Below are 22,797 nucleotides of genomic sequence, written 5' to 3'. Positions count from 1 at the left end.
CTGGGTCCATGCTGCAGAACACAAATCTCTTCCCCGGCAGAGAGAAACAAAACACCGTCGACGGCGATGAAGACTCTTCTCTCAAGTCCCTAGAGAAAATCTAGCGAGGAGGAGAAAATTCGAATTATTCTCAAAACCTTTGCAAAACCCCAGAGAGCAAGAAAGGTAGAGAGAGAAAAATGTACTAAGTCATAATGTCCTTCAAACACCTTTTTTTTTTCTTTGGCCACACTTAAATTAACATTCACCACTAATTTCATAAAATAATGAATTTCTTTCTTTACTACATAGAATTAATCAAATATTACATTGAAAATTGTGACGAATATTCAAATTATTATAATTTTCATAAACGAATGGAATATATATTATGATTATTATTAATTACTTAGAGCATCATTAGGGAGGAAATTTCGAGAAATTTGATCAGGTGAATGGAGAAGCATGACTATGGAGGAAATTTATTTTAGGAAGAGCGAGAGAAGAGAGGAGAAGCTAAAGTACTTTAAAAAAGATGCATCATTGTGGGCTTCGGGAGAAAGACTCTAATAAGGGTGGGTAAATGGTTCAGTTATGGGTTAATAGAACAAAAAAAATTGTTAATCATGCGTACTGGAATTTCGTCAAATTTCATTAACTGTAATTGTACCTAAATAACGATTCGGTTAACCGTTACAAAAACCACTAAATCTCCTACAATACACTCGGGTAGTACTCGATTCGAATCCTGATCCGGATTTAATCTAAATGGACTATTCTACCCGAATGTCAAGTGTTAGTGTCATTTCGATATAGTATTAGTGTCATTTACATGTAGTTGTTAGTGTCATTTTCGAAATAGTGTCATTTGTTTTCAATGTCTTAAATATTTTAATTGTTATATACTTCCTTCGTGCACAAAAAAATAGTCTATTTTTGTCATTTTGGGTCCTTTTCATTTTTGAAAACTATTTATCACATGGTGGACTCCATTCTCCAGTCACAATATATATATAATTAATTATCATTATAAACACTACTTTTAAGTGGATCCTTTTCTCCAGTCATAATACAATAACAATTATTATTAAAACTCGTGTCGTCCACCTTTAAAACTATTTTTGATGGGCGGAGAGAGTATTTTTATTGTTAATCCGGTGTTAGATACATACAGGCGCGGCAGATCGTCAATAATTTATTTCTAGTCTAATATAGCCACATGTAATGTCCTATCGCATTAGCATAATACTATCATCAAATGTTTATGTATGATGTCAATCAAGTAGGATTTGTTAATGAAATTAGCATAAGCAAGATGAAGAAAAGTATAATGGTCGCGTTTATTATTGGAATGTGTTAAGTGAAGCTATTGTTATTTTTCCATAACAATTAATGTTTCTCTCCAATTAAAAAGTTCAATAATTAAGAAATTGCTTCTTCTTCTTCTTGGTTTTTTTTTTTTTTTTGAGGCGGTTGCTTATAATTCATTAATGTTGTCGACTCCATGCATATGGGGACAATATAGTGGGAATTATCACATATAACCTTTTTTCATAAAAACATGAGTTTTATAGCCCCACTTTATAATACATAAGTTAAACATCCATTTTAAGCTTAAAAAGACTATAATACCCTTTGACTTTTATATATTTTATTTAATATTTTATATTTTATAACACGTTTTTTTATTTTATAAGTTCTTTCTTTTCTTATTGATGAGGACTAAATCCTCCATCTGCGCTATTTAACTGAAGGTTTTGGATAATATAAAGAAGATTCGCCTGCGCAGATAAAACGAAGTATGAAGGACGCGTGCCTGCGCAATCAAGAGAACTCGAAGCGCATGCGCAGGCAATAAACAACGAAGCTCCCTGCGCTGAAAACTCAAGCAGAAGCTAGAAATCATTGTAATAAGGGCCTAAGCCCGTTTATTGGAGTTCATGGGCCCAAAGGCCTTTAGTTTTATACTTGTGCCTATAAATAGAAGGTCTAGCATTAGAGTTAAGGGATTCATTTTTCTCTTAGTTCACTTCTAATATGTAAACACTATCGATATAGTGAAAACACTCAAAGATTTTCCATAGACGTAGGTCTTAATGACCGGACCACGTAAATCTTGTTGTTGTTTACTGTTTTAATTAGGGTGAGGTTTTATGTTCCATCACTTATTTATTTTCTTCTTCACGTTTCTTCTTCACCTTTCTTCTTCACGTCTTCGGCGCCGCATTGCAGCCGTCCGCATCGCCGCCGTGAATGCAGCCTCCACCGTCATTGAATGCAGCCGTTGATTGTAGCAGCCGCCGTTCATCCGCGTCGCCACCGTTTGCTGAACTCAGCCATGACCGTTCGCGTCATTGCAGTGCCGCCGCCGCAAGTCCAGCCGCCGTGCGCGTCGCTGTCTCCAACCACCCGCACAAAAATGCATCTGCTTCATCAATGAAGTGCAACCCTTGGATTTTTTTGCCCAATCAAACAATAGATGTATCTTCGTAACTTTTCCTCCAGTCATCAAGGCATAATCAAGGCCCTAATAAACAATCAGTCTATTTCATAATTACGAGCAACAATTTGTTGGTGTGTGGTTTCACAAAATCTGACCACTACTCGATCGAGTACATGATCCACGATTGATTACTCGATCGATGGTGAAAGGCATTGAGTACACCATCGAGTAATGGAGAATAGTGATGATTTTTTTTCATGGTTTAGATTATAAACAATGTTATATGATTATTGGTTCATGAAATAAAATATTATTGTTCTTCATTACTTGATGTGTACTTGATTGATTCATGAAAAAAAATCATCATTTTTCTTTACTACTCGATGAAGTACTCGATGGTGAACGTCATCGAGTACTCCATCGAGTAGTGAAGAACAATATTCAATTTTGCCATTTTTTCCGAGATTTGTAATGATATTAAGAAAAAAACCATCATTGTTCTTCACTACTCGATCGAGTACTCGATGGTGCCATCGAGTACTCGATCGAATAGTGAAGAACAATCTTCAATTTTGTTACTTTTCTCGAGATTTGTAATGATATGAAGCGTTTCGTCGATCATTGTTCTTCACTACTCGAAACGCCATCGAGTACTCATAACCTCGATAGCAGCATCGAGTACACCGAGTTCTCGATGGTGTTATCGAGTGTCGTATCGAATAATGATTTTTTTCATTGTTTAGATTACAAACGATGTAACAAACATCATTGTTCTTCACTATTTGATCGAGTACTCGATGGTGAACGCTATCGAGTAGTGAAGAACAGTCTTCAATTTTGCTATTTCTCTCGTTATTTTTAATGATATGAAGCGTTTCGTCGATCTTAAGTAACATGATTATGCTAAATTCAATGAAAAATAAACATATTAAGTGAATTTAGCTATTGCACTAGAGTAAATGATTGAAGTGCAGTATATCTACTACATAAGAGATAGTGTGGACTTTTATTTTCAAAATTAGAATATGTGTCACATGTTCAATTGAAACATTTAATACCGACAATTATTATCACACCTCGTGTTATATAATAGTCAAATATACTCTCGTTGACGTTATAAACAAGAAACGTGGGTTGAAATCATAATAATTGAAAAAAAAATCATCATTGTTATTCACTACTCAATCGAGTACTCGATGGTGAACGCCATCAAGTACTCCATCGAGTAGTGAAGAACAATCTTAATTTTGCTATTTTCTCGTTATTTTTAATGATATGAAGCGTTCTGTCGATCTTAAGTAACATGCTTATGCTAAATTTAATGAAAAAATAAACATATTAAGTGTATTTAGCTATTGCACTAGAATAAATTATTGAAGTGTAGTATATCTACTAGATAAGAGATAGTGCGGACTTTTATTTTCAAAATTAGAATATGTGTCACATGTTCAATTGAAACCTGTAATACCGACAATGATTATCACACCTCGTGTTATATAACAGCCAAATATACTCTCGTTGACGTTACAAACAAGAACGTGGGTTGAAATCACAATAATTAAAAAAAAGTGTTAATAGGGGAATCTACCCACATCTATAATATGTCTTGCAAAATTACCCACTTTCAAAGTCAAAGACCGAAAAGCAAGTTTGATGGTGATGGGTTGCTTGGTTTTTTGTGTAAAAGTTGATGATGATGGAAATTGTGTAAGAGTTGTGTAAGAAAACAGTTAAAATTGGTACAAAATGTGAGAAAATGTCAACTCACGTCACTTTCATGCATTATAAGATTAAATAGATTTGCAAATTTATAATAAATTAGGGGACGTTTGTATGTTACAAACATTGATAAGAAGGCCAAAAAAAACACAAATATGTCAATTCTTAAGAATTTTTTTTTTTGAAACCAGTGAACCATGTATCCGCCAGTAATTCGTAGCCGGCCGCAGTAGCCGCTGAAGTTTGTTACTGGCGGCTACTATTCAGCGGCTACTATTTACTGGCGGATACTTGTGTTATTCGCTGCAAAAAAATTTTTTTTTTCATAATTAACATGACTGTGAATTTTTATCCTTCGTGATTTTTTATTGTTACATATGCACCGTTATTTTTAGATTTTTATTTAATTTTACAAGGGGAAATATGAGAGATAGTGAAATATTTACAGTACAAGAAGTACACATGGATGGGAAATATGAGAGATAGTGAATCTGCCAAAATTTGGATTATAGTGGGGGTAATAACACTCACTTTATGCATGATTTGACTACACATAAAATAATAGACTTGCACATAAAATAATAAGAAATTATATACCAATTATTTTGAAATTCATATATTCGGAAATGAAATAATATTCTATAGCCAAAAAGTAAAGTATCCGCCATTAAATTCAGTAGCCGCTAACAAAAAAGGTATGGCGGCTACTGGGTCCTTTGTACGATTTTCTGGCGGATACTGGGTCTGTGAGGCCGAAAATATTATTTTATGTCAAAATATGTATAATTGTTAATTTTTCAGCTTGTTATGAATGTTTAAATATAACATACGCATTACTCTTTTGTATTTGTTGCTTTTTTTTTGTTAATTTTATAGTAAAAAATTAAAAGTACATACTGAGAAGGTGACTCTGCAAAAATTTTGGTTGTAGTGGGGCATTAATGCTAATTTTATGCATGTGTGAGGTGACATGCAATAATAGGTTGAAGCCATATTGAATGAACACTACACTTCACGTGAAACGTTTGTAAGGAATCAAGTTTAGTCCTTATAAGGCTACATTTGTGAATGACCAAAACACAAATTGAAATACTCACCTTGAATTTCAGAAATTCAGGCATACTCTAAAGATTTGAGTGGTTTTGTGCGAGAGCAGGCAATTTGTGTTGAATTTCAGCCCGAAAAGGTGATTCTCCTGTATTGTTTGTATAAATTATAGTTTGCATGTTTAATCGTATGTTGTTTTTAACGTTGAGAGCATGTTTTACATTATTTTAATGAATTTCTTTATTATCTGACATTTAAAAGCATTTTAGAGAAATATTAAACCTGTTTCTAATATAATTGAATGTTTTGAACAAAACAAACAAAGTATCCGCCAGAATTTCATTATCCGCCAACAATAGCCGCCTAGCCCATAAGGTCAGCGGCTACTGATTGCGGATAATTATTTACTGGCGGATACTTCATTTTTCGAGCTTATTGTGATGTTTTGAACGTTTTAAGCGTATTTTAATACTATATTTTATGTGGTTTTATAGATGGAATTCGTGAGATACATATATGTGAGATACAACGGAGTCGTCGATGGTATATACTATGTTGGCGGGGCTACGGAGGTCCTTCCCCTCTTAAATGAAACAGTTGCGAGCCTGATATACAACATCAACAATGTAATGACAACGCATTCGTTGAGCCCGAACTATCAATTGTATTATTTGGCGACCAATCGGTTTGGAAGGGAGAAGAAATGCGTAATAAGTGACGACGATGATGTGCAAGGCTTGTTGGAAACTGCCGAATATCCCATGGTGTACGTTGAGCACAACAACGACCCGGTCGAAGAAGCATACATCCCTACTTTTGATTTTGGCCAGGCTTCAGGATACGGAGATGATGAAGCACAATCTAGTCAGTATGAGACGTCGTATCATGCTCGCGAGAACGCGCCTCCAACACAGTACTTTTCATGGGATGGGTAACCGTTGGACGAATCCGCATGGAATCTGAATGAAATGTGCGGGAGATTCAACCAGGTGCGGACGGATGAAGCCGTACAACCTGAAGACGAAGCCGAAGAACCTGATGACGATTCTGATGAAGAAGACGAAGAATACGATCCAACGAACGAGTCGGGCACAGATTCTGCCGCCTCTGAGGATTTATTAGACGATGATCTGATAGAGTTCACGGCGACCGAGCGAGCAGGTTGGATCCGACAAAGTAGAACCCGTCACGGAAATCCAACGGACTCGACCGGTGATCTATCTAATTGGATAGTTCCGTTGATTCCAGTGGACGCCACGACTTCGCTCGTTGCTCGCGAGAGTGAGCTGTCCAGAGTTGCTGATTTGGGGAAGAACTCTTTTTACAACAGTAAAGAAGAATTGGTCCTTGCTGTTGGCTTCTGGAATATGAAGCAAGGGGCTGAGGCAAAAGTTGTACGCTCAGATCAGGGACGCCTCTATTACAAGTGCAAGCACTCTGATAAGTGCAAGTTCGATGTGCGTGCATCTTGTCACGGCGGAGGGATGTGGGGAGTGCATAAGTTTAAAGAGCACTCTTGCGAAGGGGAGTTGGGCATTTTGAAACGAATAAAGGCACATTCGAATGTGGTTGCAGCTTATGTGGAAAAAAGAATACGCGATGACGGAGAGGTCATTAAGCCGAAATCTATTATGTCGGAGTTGTTACGTGAATTTGGCGTCAGAATCAAATATGATGTCGCGCTGCGTGCAAGAAATCTCAGCTTAGAGAAGATATACGGTCGAATTGATGATTCGTTCCTTCTTCTGCCCAAATATTTGTATGCCCTAAGTCAAGCGAATCCAGGCACCGTGATGGATTTGGAAGTAGACGAAAACAACCGGTTCAAACATCTGTTTCTTGCTCTTGCGGCTTCCATCACACCTTTCTTCTTTTCGCTTCAGCCAGTGATTGTGGTCGACGGCACACACTTGAAGGGGAAGAACAATGGCATTTTGTTCGTCGCCGTGACAAAAGACGCAAACAAGCAAGTTTTTCCGTTGGCATTTGGTGTCGGGCCGATCGAGAATGATGAGTCATGGAAGTGGTTCCTCTCAAATGTGAGACAAACTTTTGGTCAGCCCGACAACTTACTAGTTGTCTCTGATGCGCATGTCTCCATTGCTAATGCTGTGAAGAGCGAGTTACCAAATGCTACTCACGGTCTTTGCTACTACCACTTGCAGAACAAAATTAAGGGCTACGGGCAAGCTGTTGTTGAGCTTTTCCGCCAGGCTGCATACGCCTACACGGACTCAGAATTTTCACGTGCAATGTCGGCTATGGCTCAATTGAAGCCGGCGGCGTACGGGAAGTTGATGCGCGTAGGCCCTGAGAAGTGGGCACGATCACAAAGTCCGGTGACCCGTTATAGTTTTCTTACATCTAATGCTGCCGAGGCTTTGAATGCCCGTTTGTTGTGGGCCAGACGCCTTCCTATATGCTCCATGCTGGAGGCAATCAGGATGGTTCTGGAGCAGTGGTTCAATGACAGGCTTGCGTCTGCGGAAGAGAGCGATGACCTTCTTACTCCAGAGGCAAAACAGAAGATAAATGCGGAGATCTCAAAGAGTCGTCGCTACACTGCGAAGAGGACCTCCGAGAGAAAATACAGGGTTCGTGCTGGTGATCGTCGCTTCATGGTTGACCTTCAAGCGAAGAGCTGTGAATGCAATGAATTCGACCTGGACGGCATGCCGTGTTCTCATGCGATCGCAGCCATTACGTATGCTAAATCTATTTTATTATAAAATTACAGTTATTAGATGCCTACTAAATATAATCTTTCTTTTCGCAGTGAGGCGAAAGAGCCAGTGGAAGATTACGTGGAAGCTTACTACCTGCGGAGTTCACTGGTTCAAACATACTCCGGTCCAGTAAATCACTTGCCTCCCTTAGAGCACTGGGAAATTCCGTTTGAAGTTGCAACTGATATTGTTTTGCCAAACCTTTCTCGTCGACAAGCTGGTCGACCAAGAGAATCTAGAATTCCTTCAGCTGGTGAGAGGCCGACTCAAAGGACCACAACAGCGGATGCATCAAGTAGTCTGGGAAAACGAGCACCCAAAACCTGTGGTCTATGTGGCTCGCCTGGCCACACACGTAGAGCATGCAAGGGTACGGGCTGGGAGCAGTAGTTTAATTACCTTTTATATTAAATTTCGATGGATATTGATGTTGGGAGTATTGGATACTGATTGAATATTCAGTAGAGCTAGTTCATTCCAGTAAGTGATGTTCTGAAGTTGGGAGTATTGGATACTGATTGAATAAATTTCGAAGCGGTGTCATTTGCATAATATCGATGAACTAGCAAACACCATGGAATGCTCACTATCCGCCAGTAATTAATGGTTTATCACTAGTAGCCGCCCAACAATAAACATCAGCGGCTACTGGCCGCGGATATGTATTTACTGGCGGATACTTTGATAATTAGCGGTTTTTTGATGTTTTAGAAGCTATTGTGTTGCCTGATTTGAAATATTTGAAGCAGAAAACACACGCCTTTAGTAATGACCAACATGGACATGTCTTAACAATTATGAGTTGAAATTATGAATGAGACTTTGGAGAAGTGAACAATGTTTTATATAAAAGTTTTGTTAATAGCATAAAACACCCAAAGTATGCTTTTTTATGCATTAAACTATCAAATAAGACGTTTAGCCCAAGTAGCCGCCAGAAATTAATTACCCGCCGTGATTAGCCGCTGAAATGTTTTCAAGCGGCTACTGCTTGCGGATAATTATCTACTGGCGGCTAGTTGCATTAATCATCTTATTTCATAATTTTATCTAGGATGCAAGTGGAAAATCATATAAACATACTCAAAAAGATACTGCAACCTCTAATCAAAACGTCATTTGCATAATTATCATTTAAATGTACAAATACATAAGCTATTTCGATGCGGGGATGCAAAACTCGTAGATGCTACTGCCTATCTTGCGCCTATAGTCGGCGGCGTGCCCATTGCCCCACGCAAGGCTCGGCGAGCCTGATATCAGACGCTCCACATACATGCACGCAAAAACACCGGAGCTGCATTGATCTGGCTGCTGAAACTGCTCATTCTCGTCGGCATATTGGATTTTCAACCTTCGCCATTGGAGGTTTTCCAACGGGTTGTCGACAATCGTGGTCCTTGCGAACCACTGGGACACTTCAAGCATCTTACCCAACAGGCACTGCAGCGGATATAGGGCGGCGATCACATCAAAGCGCGGCTGCGGCATGGTCTTGAACAACTGCGAATCGAAGATGTCGCAAACTCCACTCAGCAAATCCACTCGGCATGTAATGTAACGTCCACACACATGTATAGGCAAAATGAGCTGCACACGCAAATGCAATTGGTGAAGAGGAAATAAAAAATGAACTACTCCAACATATTTATACTGTAGATATATATGTGTACCGTTGTGGCATTCATCCAATCGCCATGAGTCGAAGATACCCCCTGCCCATGCACCATATACATCTTCTTGGAATGCGGTTGCCACGAAGCAAAAACTCCGTCGGAATATCTAAACCGCCCTTCTGCCTTCGCGGGAAACATTTCCCGCCACGCTGACATCAACTGCGTGAATTCATCATCGAAATATTTGATTACTGGCGGATACATATGTGGTAGGATCTCTAATATTTTACCGTTTCATAATATATGATTATATATATTTTTTATCCAACATTTTCTATTATTTTATGTGTTAGGCTATATTAATTCATGTTAAATAAAATAAAATAAAAAATTCGAGACTTATTGCACCACTATGATCCAAATTTGTCTAAATACAAGCCTATTATGTATTTCTACTTCATAGAATATATTTTAAAAAAAGAATACAAAATTAAGGTAAGTTTGTGTATAATAAAAAAGTAATAGGAGGATGTAAACAATTGTACTTTAAGTATATTTGGAAACAAAAAAAAATTCTTAACCTAATGTATACATTATCCGCCAGTAAAAAATAGCCGCTAGAAATAGCCGCCAGGATAAAAAACCCGGCGGCTATTTCGAGCGGCTATTTTTTACTGGCGGATAATGTATACATTAGGTTTAGAATTTTTTTTTGTTTCCAAATATACTTAAAGTACAATTTTTTGCATCCTCGTATTACTGTTTTATTATACACAAACTTACCTTCATTATTTTCAAACTTAGGGCATTATACGTCAATCATCTTACAATAATTGCACATTTATCTGGTTTTGTGCATTTTTAACTACCTATCTTACACATTTTCTTACACAATTGTACTTGTGTAAGAAAAGTGTAAGAACTTTTACAAAAAACCAAGCAACCCATCACCATCAAGTGTACTTTTCGGCTTTGACTTTCAAAGTGGGTAGTTTTGCAAGACATTTTATTGATGTGGGTAGATTTAATTCCAACCCTAAAAAAATCATCAGTGTTCTTTACTACTCGATCGAGTACTCGATGGTGAACGCCATCGAGTAGTGAAGAACAATCTTCAATTTTGCTATTTTTCTCATTATTTTTAAAGATATGAAGCGGTCCATCGATCTTAAATAACGCGCTTATGCTAAACTCAATGAAAAAATAAATATATTAAGTGTATTTAGCTATTGCACTAGAGTAAATGATTGAAGTGTAGTATATCTACTGCATAAGTGATAGTGTGGACTTTTATTTTCAAAATTAGAATATGTGTCACATGTTCAATTGAAACATGTAATACCGACAATGATGATCACACCTCGTATTATATAGTAGCCAAATATACTCTCGTTGATGTTACAAATAAGAAACGTGGGTTGAAATCACAATAATTGATAATAAAAAAAAATCATCATTGTTTCACTACTCGATCGAGTACTCGATGGTGAATGCCATTGAGTAGTGAAGAACAATCTTCAATTTTGCTATTTCTCTCATTATTTTTGATGATATGAAGCGTTCCGTCGATCATTGTTCTTTACTACTCGATGGAGAACGCCATCGAGTACTCCATCGAGTACCACGGGTACTTGATCATGTACTCGATAGCACCATCGAATACACCGACTGCTCGATGGTATACTCAATGGGTACTCGATGGGTACTCGATGGCATCGAGTACATGATCGAGTACTCAGTGTATATCTTGCACAATTTTCAATTTTTCTTATTTTCTCGAGATTTGTAATCATAATTATGTTACATCTAATTATTAACGAGTTATACGCTTGTGCGAATTATAATCGAACCATCAAATATGATAATCAACTAAATTATCATTCAATCATCAAATATTATAGCCAACCACACATCAATTAAAAATAAAATAAAAATAGTTTAGTTTTCAAACAAAACTTCTAAAAGAGTAGTTTAATCACATGTCAGCCAAAATATTTTGGATTCTACAAACCACCTGTACTCAAGAATACAGGCTCCATCTGTTAGTTGTCCCTTGTACTCAAGAATACAAACCACATATTTAGCGGAGAAAAAAAGAGACAAGAGAATAATTTCTGGCGAGTACTCGATGGAGTGCTCAATCGAGTACTTGGTGGTGTACTCCATCGAGTACTCGATTCACGGATTGCAGCAGCAGGGGCTGGGCTGTGAGCCCTAGTTCGGCGGCGGCCAAGGGGGGCTTCAGCGGCGGACAAGGGTCGACGACGGGTTGGACGACAAGGGCTGGGCTTTGAGCCCTAGTTCGGCGGCAGACGACGACGACGAGAAGTGCGACAGGGGCGGCAGAACAGGTCGCGCGACCTGGGTTAGTTGGGCGTCCGTGGTTGCGCTAGCTTTGAGGGGGTGTGGCTGCGCTTCGATGGCGACGGGGCGGACGGCAGAGAGGGCGAGCGATTTTTTTTTTAATATGGCTGTGCAATTTCAATTTTGAGAGAGAGAGTTTGAATTTCTATTTTGTGGGGAAAAAATATGTAAGGGTATAATAGTACTTTCAGGCAAAAAGGATTATGTAACTTGTATATTGAAAAATAAGGCTATATAACTGATATATTTATGAAATATGACTATAAAATGATTTGCGTCGACAATATAACCATGAAACATAGATATATATAGGGCATGTTTGTTTGGCACGGATTCTGTCCTGGGAAAGTAATCTGATTCCAAAATATTAAATTCTTGTGTTTGGTTAAATTTTTGTCAGATAGAGAAAGTAATCAGAATCCTGAAAACAAGGAAAGTAGTACAACTTTCCAGGATTCTTATTCCTAGCTTTTCTTAGGTATTCTTTTTCCTCATTCTCAGGATTCTTACTTACATATATATCCAATATTATTTTTTTATAAAATGAAAATTATTATTATTATTATTATTATTATTATTATTATTATTATTATTATTATTATTATTATTTTAAGAAAATCATAATTTAATTTTTAGAATTATGAATCATACTTATTATTATTATTATTATTATTATTATTATTATTATTATTATTATTATTATTATTATTATTAATTAATTCATTCATTCATTCATTCATTCATTCATGCATTATTTTAAGAAATCATAATTTAATTCTTAGAATTATGAATCATACTTATTGTTAATATTATTATTATTATTATTATTATTATTATTATTATTATTATTATTATTATTATTATTATCTAAGAAAAAAAATGAATTTAATTTTAGAATTATAAATCATTTAGTTAATCTTAATAATGTACTTTGTTGTTACTATAAAATTAAGGGTAAATATCACTTTAAACCCTGAACTATTTTCACACTATCAATTATATTCTGAATTATTGAAAATAATTTTTTAAATCTCGAAAATTATATTCTGAATTATTGAAAATTAAGAGTAAATATCACTTTAATTCTTACATATATTAATTAAATATATTTATTTAATGATACAATCCAGAATCCTAATAATTAGTTTTGATATTTCCAAACACTGGATAATGAATCTATTAGGATTCATTTTCCATAGAATCATTTTCCTAGGAATAACAATCCCAATTCAGATTACTTTCCTGACAAATAAACATGCCCATAGTGTTTGAGAGTGCAATAATTTTTGTGCTCACTAAATTTCCTTATAAGTCTCTAGTGAATTGTCAGCATCGGAACATTGCAATTACACATGACTCATGAAACTATATATGTAAGCATCAATTTAAATTATTAAGTATTAATAGTGAGACTTTTATTTTTAAGAATCTTCCCCTTCCACTATTAACTTAGTAATTATGGATTATACTCCATAATCGAAAGAATATTATGAAATCGATTTCTCCATCGCATCTTTTAATCGAGCTATCATCGCAATAATAAATAATAATAATTAAAAAAGAGAGAGAGAGAGAGACAGGGAGAAAGAAAGCTTTGACCATGACTAGTTTGGAGACTTGGACCTGCCTACAAGAAACATTTTCGTTAGACTAATGAGCAATTACAGTTAAATTACTAAATTAATATGTTTGACAGGAATATTGTTTGAAAACTCGTTTCAACGAAAAAAATCAATCATGTTATTTTAAATATTTTATTACTCTATCATTTTATACCCTAGCTTCCATTCCCCTATATATTACTCCACTTATTAAAAAGAGGGGGACATGGACTTTCTGGCCACTGTTAAAGAAAATAATACTCCATATTTAAAGTCAACAACTCTTGTTGGAATTAAGCAAATCATGAAGCAAGCGAAATGTGTCTTTGCAACGGTAAAGTCCATGCTAGATCACCCCTAATGAGGATCACCGCTCGGATTGCGACACGTGGCGTGTCTTTAAAGAGGAAAAAAAACCCATGAACCACCCCTTCCAACTCGGTTCAAATTTAAAATAAATCACCCTTCTGAATTTTTCAAATTATTGTACAGAATACTCTTCTTCATCGGACAACTGAGAAATTCTCTGAAAGTTTGAAGATTTCTTGCATCGACCCCACGTGTTACGTTTTTCCTCGTTAATTTGTACAAGATCTCTCATCGGTTCACATTCTTACAACATTTGTTTTGGTGAAAGGTAAATACACGACTAAATACACCCACCAATTCCGGTCCAAGTTTTCACAGCAAAGTCGTCGATCAGCCTAACGCAGAGGGAAAACATACTCCAAGTAACAGTTTATCGAGCTATTCACGTGAGATCTAAAGTTCTCTTTCTCGCCGAAGCTTAAGGAAACTGGGAATTTAGTTTCTCGCTGTTTATTTTAATGTTTTTCGTTTTGTTTTAGACGATGTTTTTAGATTTTTGTTATCACCTCATTTCATCTCAAACTTTATTTGTAATGAAGTCCAGCCCATGTATTTGATGAAATGGCTGCTACGCGAAATCTGGTTTTCTGAAAATGTACTTGCAATTATGTGCATACCATCTGTTTGATAAAATGCGTGTGAGACTAATTAAATGAGAATGATTTAAGTAAAATAGCTAATAAAATTGAACAGTAATAATAATGAAATGAAGTGTTTTTTTGTAGTACAATATATAGTATTAAGTCAGAGGTTTAAAGTATTTAAGCTAAACTATAAAGTATTATCATTTGTAGTATATTTACTCTATATTCGTGTATCAACTATTAATATACACTATAAATGCCAAATTTATATACAATATAAATTATTAATTATTAAATATAAAATAAAGTAGAACCAAAATATACAGTTTCCAATATACACTATATACTATAAAGTTTTAAATATAGAAGATAGTAAATTATATGTTTGTATTGTACACACTATAAATTCTATAAAATAAATATAATATATGAAATATATAAAAAAATCTGACAATAAAATATAAAAAAAATTTATACTGTAAAGTATATACTACAAAATATATATATATAAAATAAAGTATGTACTGTAAATTATTTAATTTAAGTTTAAAGTATATAGTATAAAATAAACTTGATAGTATATTAAGTAATATATATATTCTACTATTTAGTGTAATTTTTGTAGAGAAATATTCTAAAATAATGTTTCAAATAAACATTCGTTTATATGATATTTGCAACAAAGTCCTTTTACAGCTTTTATTTATTATTATTATTGTTGTAAATATTTATCTAAATTAATATTTTTTTTCTTTATTTTACTTTATATCTATTTTATATTATATTTTAAAAAATATAAATATTTATCGAATATTTTCGAATACCCAATCGAGTATCATAATTCTCGAATCGCAGTTGATACTGATCGAATGGAAAAAAAGTATTTGTAATCATATTCGAATCATAAAATTTCATATTCGAATATCAAAAATTCGAATCAACCTATATTATATATAATCAATATGTAGTCATTATATTATATATAATCAATCTATAAAGTATACTAAAAAGTAAATTATATCAATATTTTGGGTTGTATAATTTATATATTATCTACTACGTATTATGGGAAATCTAAAGTATAATATATAGTTCGAGCCTATTTAGTATACTATATAGTTTACTATAAACTATATACAACGAAAAATTACTCTATAGTTTAATCTATTAGGTTTAATATACTTTTTTTTAATATATTTTGTTTAGTAATTATTTAGAGTAATCTAAATAGTTTATTATGTAGACTAAATAATTTATAATTTAGTATAATCTTAGTAGTTGATTATAAAGTATATTATTTACTATGTCATTCTGAAGTATTTTGTTCTATATTAAACTAAATTACTAAATACATTAGATTTTAGTATAGTATTTAATCTACAATCTAAAAATATTTATTTCCAAAAAAATCTTGTTCTAATATAGTTTAATATAACCTTTTTACAGTAATTTAATTTGTTAATAGTTTAATAAATAATATAATAGAAACGATTTGTTATAGTTTATTTTGTGTATAACAAATTAAAATTACATCTAAAAAAGCGCATGTAATTATCTCAATGAACCTTTTTACATGAGATTTGAACATGTGTCTTGTGTTTAAATTGAAAAAAAAAACCAATGAGATAATTACATGCGCTTTTTTTTTCAATTTAAACACAAGACACATGTTCAAATCTCATGTAAAAAGGTTCATTGAGATAATTACATGCGCTTTTTTAGATGTAATTTTAATTTGTTATACACAAAATAAACTATAACAAATCGTTTCTATTATATTATTTATTAAACTATAAACAAATTAAATTACTGTAAAAAGGTTATATTAAACTATATTTGAACAAGATTTTTTTGGAAATAAATATTTTTAGATTGTAGATTAAATACTATACTAAAATCTAATGTATTTAGTAATTTAGTTTAATATAGAACAAAATACTTCAGAATGACATAGTAAATAATATACTTTATAATCAACTACTAAGATTATACTAAATTATAAATTATTTAGTCTACATAATAAACTATTTAGATTACTCTAAATAATTACTAAACAAAATATATTAAAAAAAAGTATATTAAACCTAATAGATTAAACTATAGAGTAATTTTTCGTTGTATATAGTTTATAGTAAACTATATAGTATACTAAATAGGCTCGAACTATATATTATACTTTAGATTTCCCATATACGTGGTAGATAATATATAAATTATACAACACAAAATATTGATATAATTTACTTTTTAGTATACTTTATAGATTGCTTATATATAATATAATGACTACATATTGATTATATATAATATAGGTTGATTCGAATATGAAATTTTATGATTCGAATATGATTACAAATACTTTTTTTTCCATTCGATCAGTATCAACTGCGATTCGAGAATTATGATACTCGATTGGGTATTCGAAAATATTCGATAAATATTTATATTTTAAAATATAAAATAAAATAGATATAAAGTAAAATAAAGAAAAAAATATTAATTTAGATAAATATTTACAACAATAATAATAATAAATAAAAGCTGTAAAAGGACTTTGGTTGCAAATATCATATAAACGAATGTTTATTTGAAACATTATTTTAGAATATTTCTCTACAAAAATTACACTAAATAGTAGAATATATATATTAGAGTGGATTTTGAAAATAACCACTTTTATATAGTAAAAATAAATTTTACCCACTAATATAAAAACTTAAAAAAATACGCACATTTACCATTTTACCCTTACATATAAAAAATTTACAAATACCCATTGTTCACTGGTTGTGAATTCAACTCGAATTCTAGTATTGGTTGTGAATTCAAGTTTTATTGGTTGTGAATTCGCGTGAATTCACAACCCACACTATTTCAAGTTGTGAATTCACAACCGATAAAACTTGAATTCACAACCAATATATTTTCAAGTTGTGAATTCACAACCAATAAAATTTGAATTCACAATCAACACTATTTCAATTGTGAATTCACAACCAACGCCGATAATTCAGTTGTGAATTCATAAACTTGGTTGTGAATTCAAGAACATTTGTACAAAATTGTGCGATTTTCATCAATTTCTTCGTTACTTATATTTTTTTCCGATTAAATTCAAATTGAATTCAACTTTTCCTCAAAAAATTTCTCTTCTAGATGGCATACTTTCTTAAAATCATAGTACTGGGATTCACCATTTTTCTTCAACAATCTCTATCATCTCCAAGTTTCACTATGAACACACCAGCATCCCTTTCATTCACTAGCTGCAATTTCAGAGTTTTGCGTAGGAAAACATCAACATATGTCAAGCTATATGCATCACTTTCTGTTCCGCTGACTTTTATGGACAGATGCACCAAATAGAGAAGCTTCTGAAGTATTCTTCCCTGCCAATTCCAGGACGAGATTCCTTAAATGGTGGGCGACGGAGGCAGCGCGGCGCTGAGGCGACGGCGTGGTGAAGGACGGGGCGGCGCGGCCGAGGCCAGGCTTCGCTGGATGCGATCGGAAGCAGAAACCGAGAGAGAGAGAGAGAGAGGGAGAGAAATCGGCGCGCCGCTGCCGGGGTTGGTAGCTCTGCTTCTGGCCTCGTCGTCGGCGACGGAGTTGGCAGTGGCCGTGGGAGCGTGCGGCGGCGCCGCTTGGAAAAGAGAAATCCAGAGAGAGAGAGAAGAGAGCGTGCAGAGATAGAGAAGAGAGAAAGAAAAAAAATGAGAGAATGAGAGGAGGCTAGGGTTTGCCCATTTATATAGAAGGGTAATTTAGTCCTTTAACACAAAAAGTGAGTATTTTTTTATGTTTTTTTTTTAGTGGCTAAAATTTATTTTTACTATATAAAAGTGGGTACTCTTATATATTAACACTATATATTACTTAATATACTATCAAGTTTATTTTATACTATATACTTTAAACTTAAATTAAATAATTTACAGTACATACTTTATTTTTTATATATATATTTTGTAGTATATACTTTACAGTATAAATTTTTTTTATACTTTATTGTCAGAATTTTTTATATATTTCATATATTATATTTATTTTATAAAATTTATAGTGTGTACAATACAAACATATATTTTACTATCTTCTATATTTAAAACTTTATAGTATATAGTGTATATTGGAAACTGTAAATTTTGGTTCTACTTTATTTTATATTTAATAATTAATAATTTATATTGTATATAAATTTGGCATTTATAGTGTATATTAATAGTTGATACACGAATATAGAGTAAATATACTACAAATGATAATACTTTATAGTTTAGCTTAAATACTTTAAACCTCTGACTTAATACTATATATTGTACTACAAAAAAACACTTCATTTCATTATTATTACTGTTCAATTTTATTAGCTATTTTACTTAATCATTCTCATTTAATTAGTCTCACACGCATTTTATCAAACAGATGGTATGCACATAATTGCAAGTACATTTTCAGAAAACCAGATTTCGCGTAGCAGCCATTTCATCAAATACATGGGCTGGACTTCATTACAAATAAAGTTTGAGATGAGATGAGGTGATAACAAAAATCTAAAAACATCGTCTAAAACAAAACGAAAAACATTAAAATAAACAGCGAGAAACTAAATTCCCAGTTTCCTTAAGCTTCGGCGAGAAAGAGAACTTTAGATCTCACGTGAATAGCTCGATAAACTGTTACTTGGAGTATGTTTTCCCTCTGCGTTAGGCTGATCGACGACTTTGCTGTGAAAACTTGGACCGGAATTGGTGGGTGTATTTAGTCGTGTATTTACCTTTCACCAAAACAAATGTTGTAAGAATGTGAACCGATGAGGGATCTTGTACAAATTAACGAGGAAAAACGTAACACGTGGGGTCGATGCAAGAAATCTTCAAACTTTCAGAGAATTTCTCAGTTGTCCGATGAAGAAGAGTATTCTGTACAATAATTTGAAAAATTCAGAAGGGTGGTTTATTTTAAATTTGAACCGAGTTGGAAGGGGTGGTTCATGGGTTTTTTTTCCTCTTTAAAGACACGCCACGTGTCGCAATCCGAGCGGTGATCCTCATTAGGGGTGATCTAGCATGGACTTTACCCTTTGCAACATACATAGGTCTACCTCCTAGCTAGTATGAGGTTTTGTGGATTCATGCACCTACTTGATTAAATAGCAAATAAATACATGTATGTTACATTCTTTGTCAAGAAATTAAAGCTTTTCATATAATTGCAATCATGCACAAATACGACAGTATCGCATGTTCGCGCAAAAAGTGCAAAATGCTTATTTTTTTATTGGTGTGCGTCAATGTCACACTCTATAATTTTACCAATGAGTGTGGGCTTAACAAATTAAAAAACATGCTAACTCATCGATCGTTATTTCACTACACGTATCACTAATTTGTTCCTTTAAATATAAGCATGATTGTTTCACGAGGGTTCAATTAATTATAAGGCATTAAATATTAGTGCTACACTTTATGCATCAGAGTACACGAATATATATATTATTTGTTTATAAGCATCGTACACAAGAATTATATATAAATAAACCTAATAATGCAAGAGAAATGTGTGAGCTCGTCGATGGAGAAAAACATAGAAAAATTCATCTACTGCCAAGTGACATACTGACATACAAACAACTTGTATAAATATCTATAAAGTACAGAAATGAATTAACTGGATGTGTTTTTTACTCTTTTATTAAAAAATAAAGTGCTGAAAATATGAAAAATAGATTCATAGATAAGTATATAAAATTTGTTTGGTGCGGGGTGATCGAGGGAGGGAATGATAAACTGAACGAGACCTCACATGCTACTTCTAAGGTAATTATTTAATTTCAAGAACTTTATGAAATGTTTGCGCGCGGTTTATCTAGTTACAAACTTTGTTTGCGTAAGAGCTTACGTAAGTTGAGGAATTCTTTTAACCTTAATTTAATTAATTTGTAAAAAGTAAATTAAAGTATTCATTGTCTGTATGTACCAAGATTGATCTTATATAATTTGACAAAATTTAGATCATTGTTACACAGATCTTATATTTATTATTATTATTTTTATTTTTTGAGGTGGACTCCCATAAGAATTAATGTGTAGGGATCACATCCAATTACAATTAATAAATTCAAATTGGATATTAATAAATTTTAATTAATAATTAATAACGTCACGTATTTTGAGGCCGTTCTTTATTCAATTTATTTGATATAATTTACAAACTTAATTTATAGATCAATAGACAAAAATTTGAATTCGAGCAGGTCATTTTTCCTCATTAGACTAAACCAAATATACTGTTCAAGTTCATCCAATTAATCAAATTCTTAAATTATAAAGGTTTGATTGTAATACTAACATGTCAGATATGATGCGTGTTTTGTTGCTATAACAATGTGGAGAGATTAATAAAAATAATTTCCGGAATTAATATCGAATCTTTAACAACCTTTGGGGAAAAGTAGTTAAAATAAGGGAATTAATAACAATCAAATACCTAGATTATGAGCTGAGTCACAAATATGTCCTAAACTATTGATAACATCAATCAATGACCGAAATTATAGATAATATCAGTTAAACATCTGAACTATCAAGTTGACAAGTTTGTACAAATATAATATAACTCAAGTTACGTTTTTCGCCACAAAAAGATGAAGTGTATTTTTTGATTTTTTTTTTTTAAATGTTGATTGGGCAAAACAGCACTGTTTTGCCAAATATTTCCGCTCAGATTGCTCAGGGTTTTGCTTATATGCTCAGATTTTCGCTCACACAATTGAAAGAAAGCTTTAAGCGCACATCAAATGCTCAAATTTTCGCTCACATACATCAAATATTTTTTTTATAAATCATTTATTTAGTAGTTTAATTTTTCAAAAGGCCTGAAGCATGTTTTTAACTTATTTTAGGCTTAAGGAATTGGATTGCTTCTATGCTATTCTAAGAATGTAGACGCAAGGGTATACTTTGACACTTCATTGTTATATTTGACCTTTTTGTAGTGTCTGCGAAAATCTGAGCAATCTAATTTTAAAAAAATAGGACAAAACAACGTCGTTTTACCCTGTCAGTGTTAATTATATAATAATGATCAATTATATTTGATTAGTAATTAATAATCGATAATTTAGTTTATACAGACCAACAGAGCCTTAGGGGATAACATTAATTTATGATGCAATTATATAACTAATCCACGTTAACTAATCTATGATTAGTGCAGATTTCCAAATCTTGTTTACACTATTATTAATCGATGATCAATTGAATTTATACATGTACTTTGGCAGTACATGTTGTCCACAGATTTTCCCCAAATATTCTTTTTGGATTGGTGCTTTCAATATATATATAATATATCGATATAATAAACTGAGATGCCTGGGAATTAATGACATAAATTAGTAAGTTACTTTTGTTCTGTATATATTTGAGAATCGAGATCAGTACAGAAAACTTAATAAGTATGTCCGTATGTGTGTATAGAATAGGTGGTCTAATTGAAAATATATATGCGTTAAAATTGATTTTTAATTATGTTACAGAATTTTGTGAATTTTTCGTCATTCGTCTCCCAAATCTTCCTACCCAACGTGGATTTTCAGCGAGAATCTACTCAATTATATGAGAGTAAATATTATATTAAATTCTAAATTATTTTTATTTTATAAAAATATTTTAAATTATAAAAAATATTTTTGTAATTATACTTCAAATTATTAGATTTGTATTACTGATGAGGAGTGATTCCTTATCAGCGTAGGCATTATTTATTTAGTTATTTATTTATTATTCTCATTATTATATATGGCAAAAAAGACTCACGGTGTAGGTTTAAGCAAGGATGCTAGATAAGCGGACGAGGATCTCACCTACGCTGCAGAGGATACCTGTGCGGACACTTCAAAGACTTACCTGCACTGTCAAGTGAAGTCCACCCACGCAGATAAATACAGCTCACCTGTTAGTTGGAAAAGCTGCAAATCAGTTAAAGGAATGACAAATGGTAGAGGACAACGACATCGATTAATCCTTTATGCATGAGGAGTACGTGAGATATGAAAAAGACTCTTGTATCCCTAACCCTTGTAACCACTATAAATACTCCATGTATCCCTTTGTAATCCGGATGGAATTTTAAGAAATTGAAAAGATATTAATTGTTCTTGAAGGTACTTCTTTGTTGAATCGTCTGCATATCTCCGGATTTTAACTATTCAGGTCATTTTTCCCTTATTATCTCTTAATTAAAGTATGTTGGAGGTTTTTGTTTCACCAATTACAAATGTCCTGCGATTATTTTTCCATCCCGAAATTATGATGTGGCTCGCCGAGTGCCATTACATAATTTTAT

General features: G+C 33.1%; 2 protein-coding genes across 2 annotated transcripts; one reads left to right on the top strand and one right to left on the bottom strand.

The window, feature by feature from the left end:
- The first annotated feature begins 6,981 nt into the window (after window positions 1-6,981).
- Window positions 6,982-8,413, top strand: LOC131004434 (uncharacterized). The gene is made up of 2 exons (XM_057931126.1): window positions 6,982-7,892; window positions 7,965-8,413. Exons 1-2 carry the CDS (start codon window positions 6,982-6,984, stop codon window positions 8,302-8,304), a joined length of 1,251 nt encoding a protein of 416 aa, XP_057787109.1. The 3' UTR covers window positions 8,305-8,413.
- Window positions 8,414-9,018: 605 nt separating this feature from the next.
- LOC131004432 (uncharacterized) lies at window positions 9,019-9,651 on the bottom strand. Its single transcript, XM_057931124.1, has 2 exons — window positions 9,588-9,651; window positions 9,019-9,504 (listed from the first exon to the last, which is right to left on the bottom strand). Exons 1-2 carry the CDS (start codon window positions 9,648-9,650, stop codon window positions 9,070-9,072), a joined length of 498 nt encoding a protein of 165 aa, XP_057787107.1. The 5' UTR covers window position 9,651; the 3' UTR covers window positions 9,019-9,069.
- Window positions 9,652-22,797: the final 13,146 nt, after the last annotated feature.

The sequence above is a fragment of the Salvia miltiorrhiza genome, unplaced genomic scaffold, assembly GCF_028751815.1.
Source record: "Salvia miltiorrhiza cultivar Shanhuang (shh) unplaced genomic scaffold, IMPLAD_Smil_shh original_scaffold_399, whole genome shotgun sequence".
In the NCBI taxonomy this organism is placed as follows: Eukaryota; Viridiplantae; Streptophyta; class Magnoliopsida; order Lamiales; family Lamiaceae; genus Salvia; species Salvia miltiorrhiza.
Note: the sequence above shows the minus strand (reverse complement) of the source record. Positions and strands in the feature narration are given on the sequence as shown.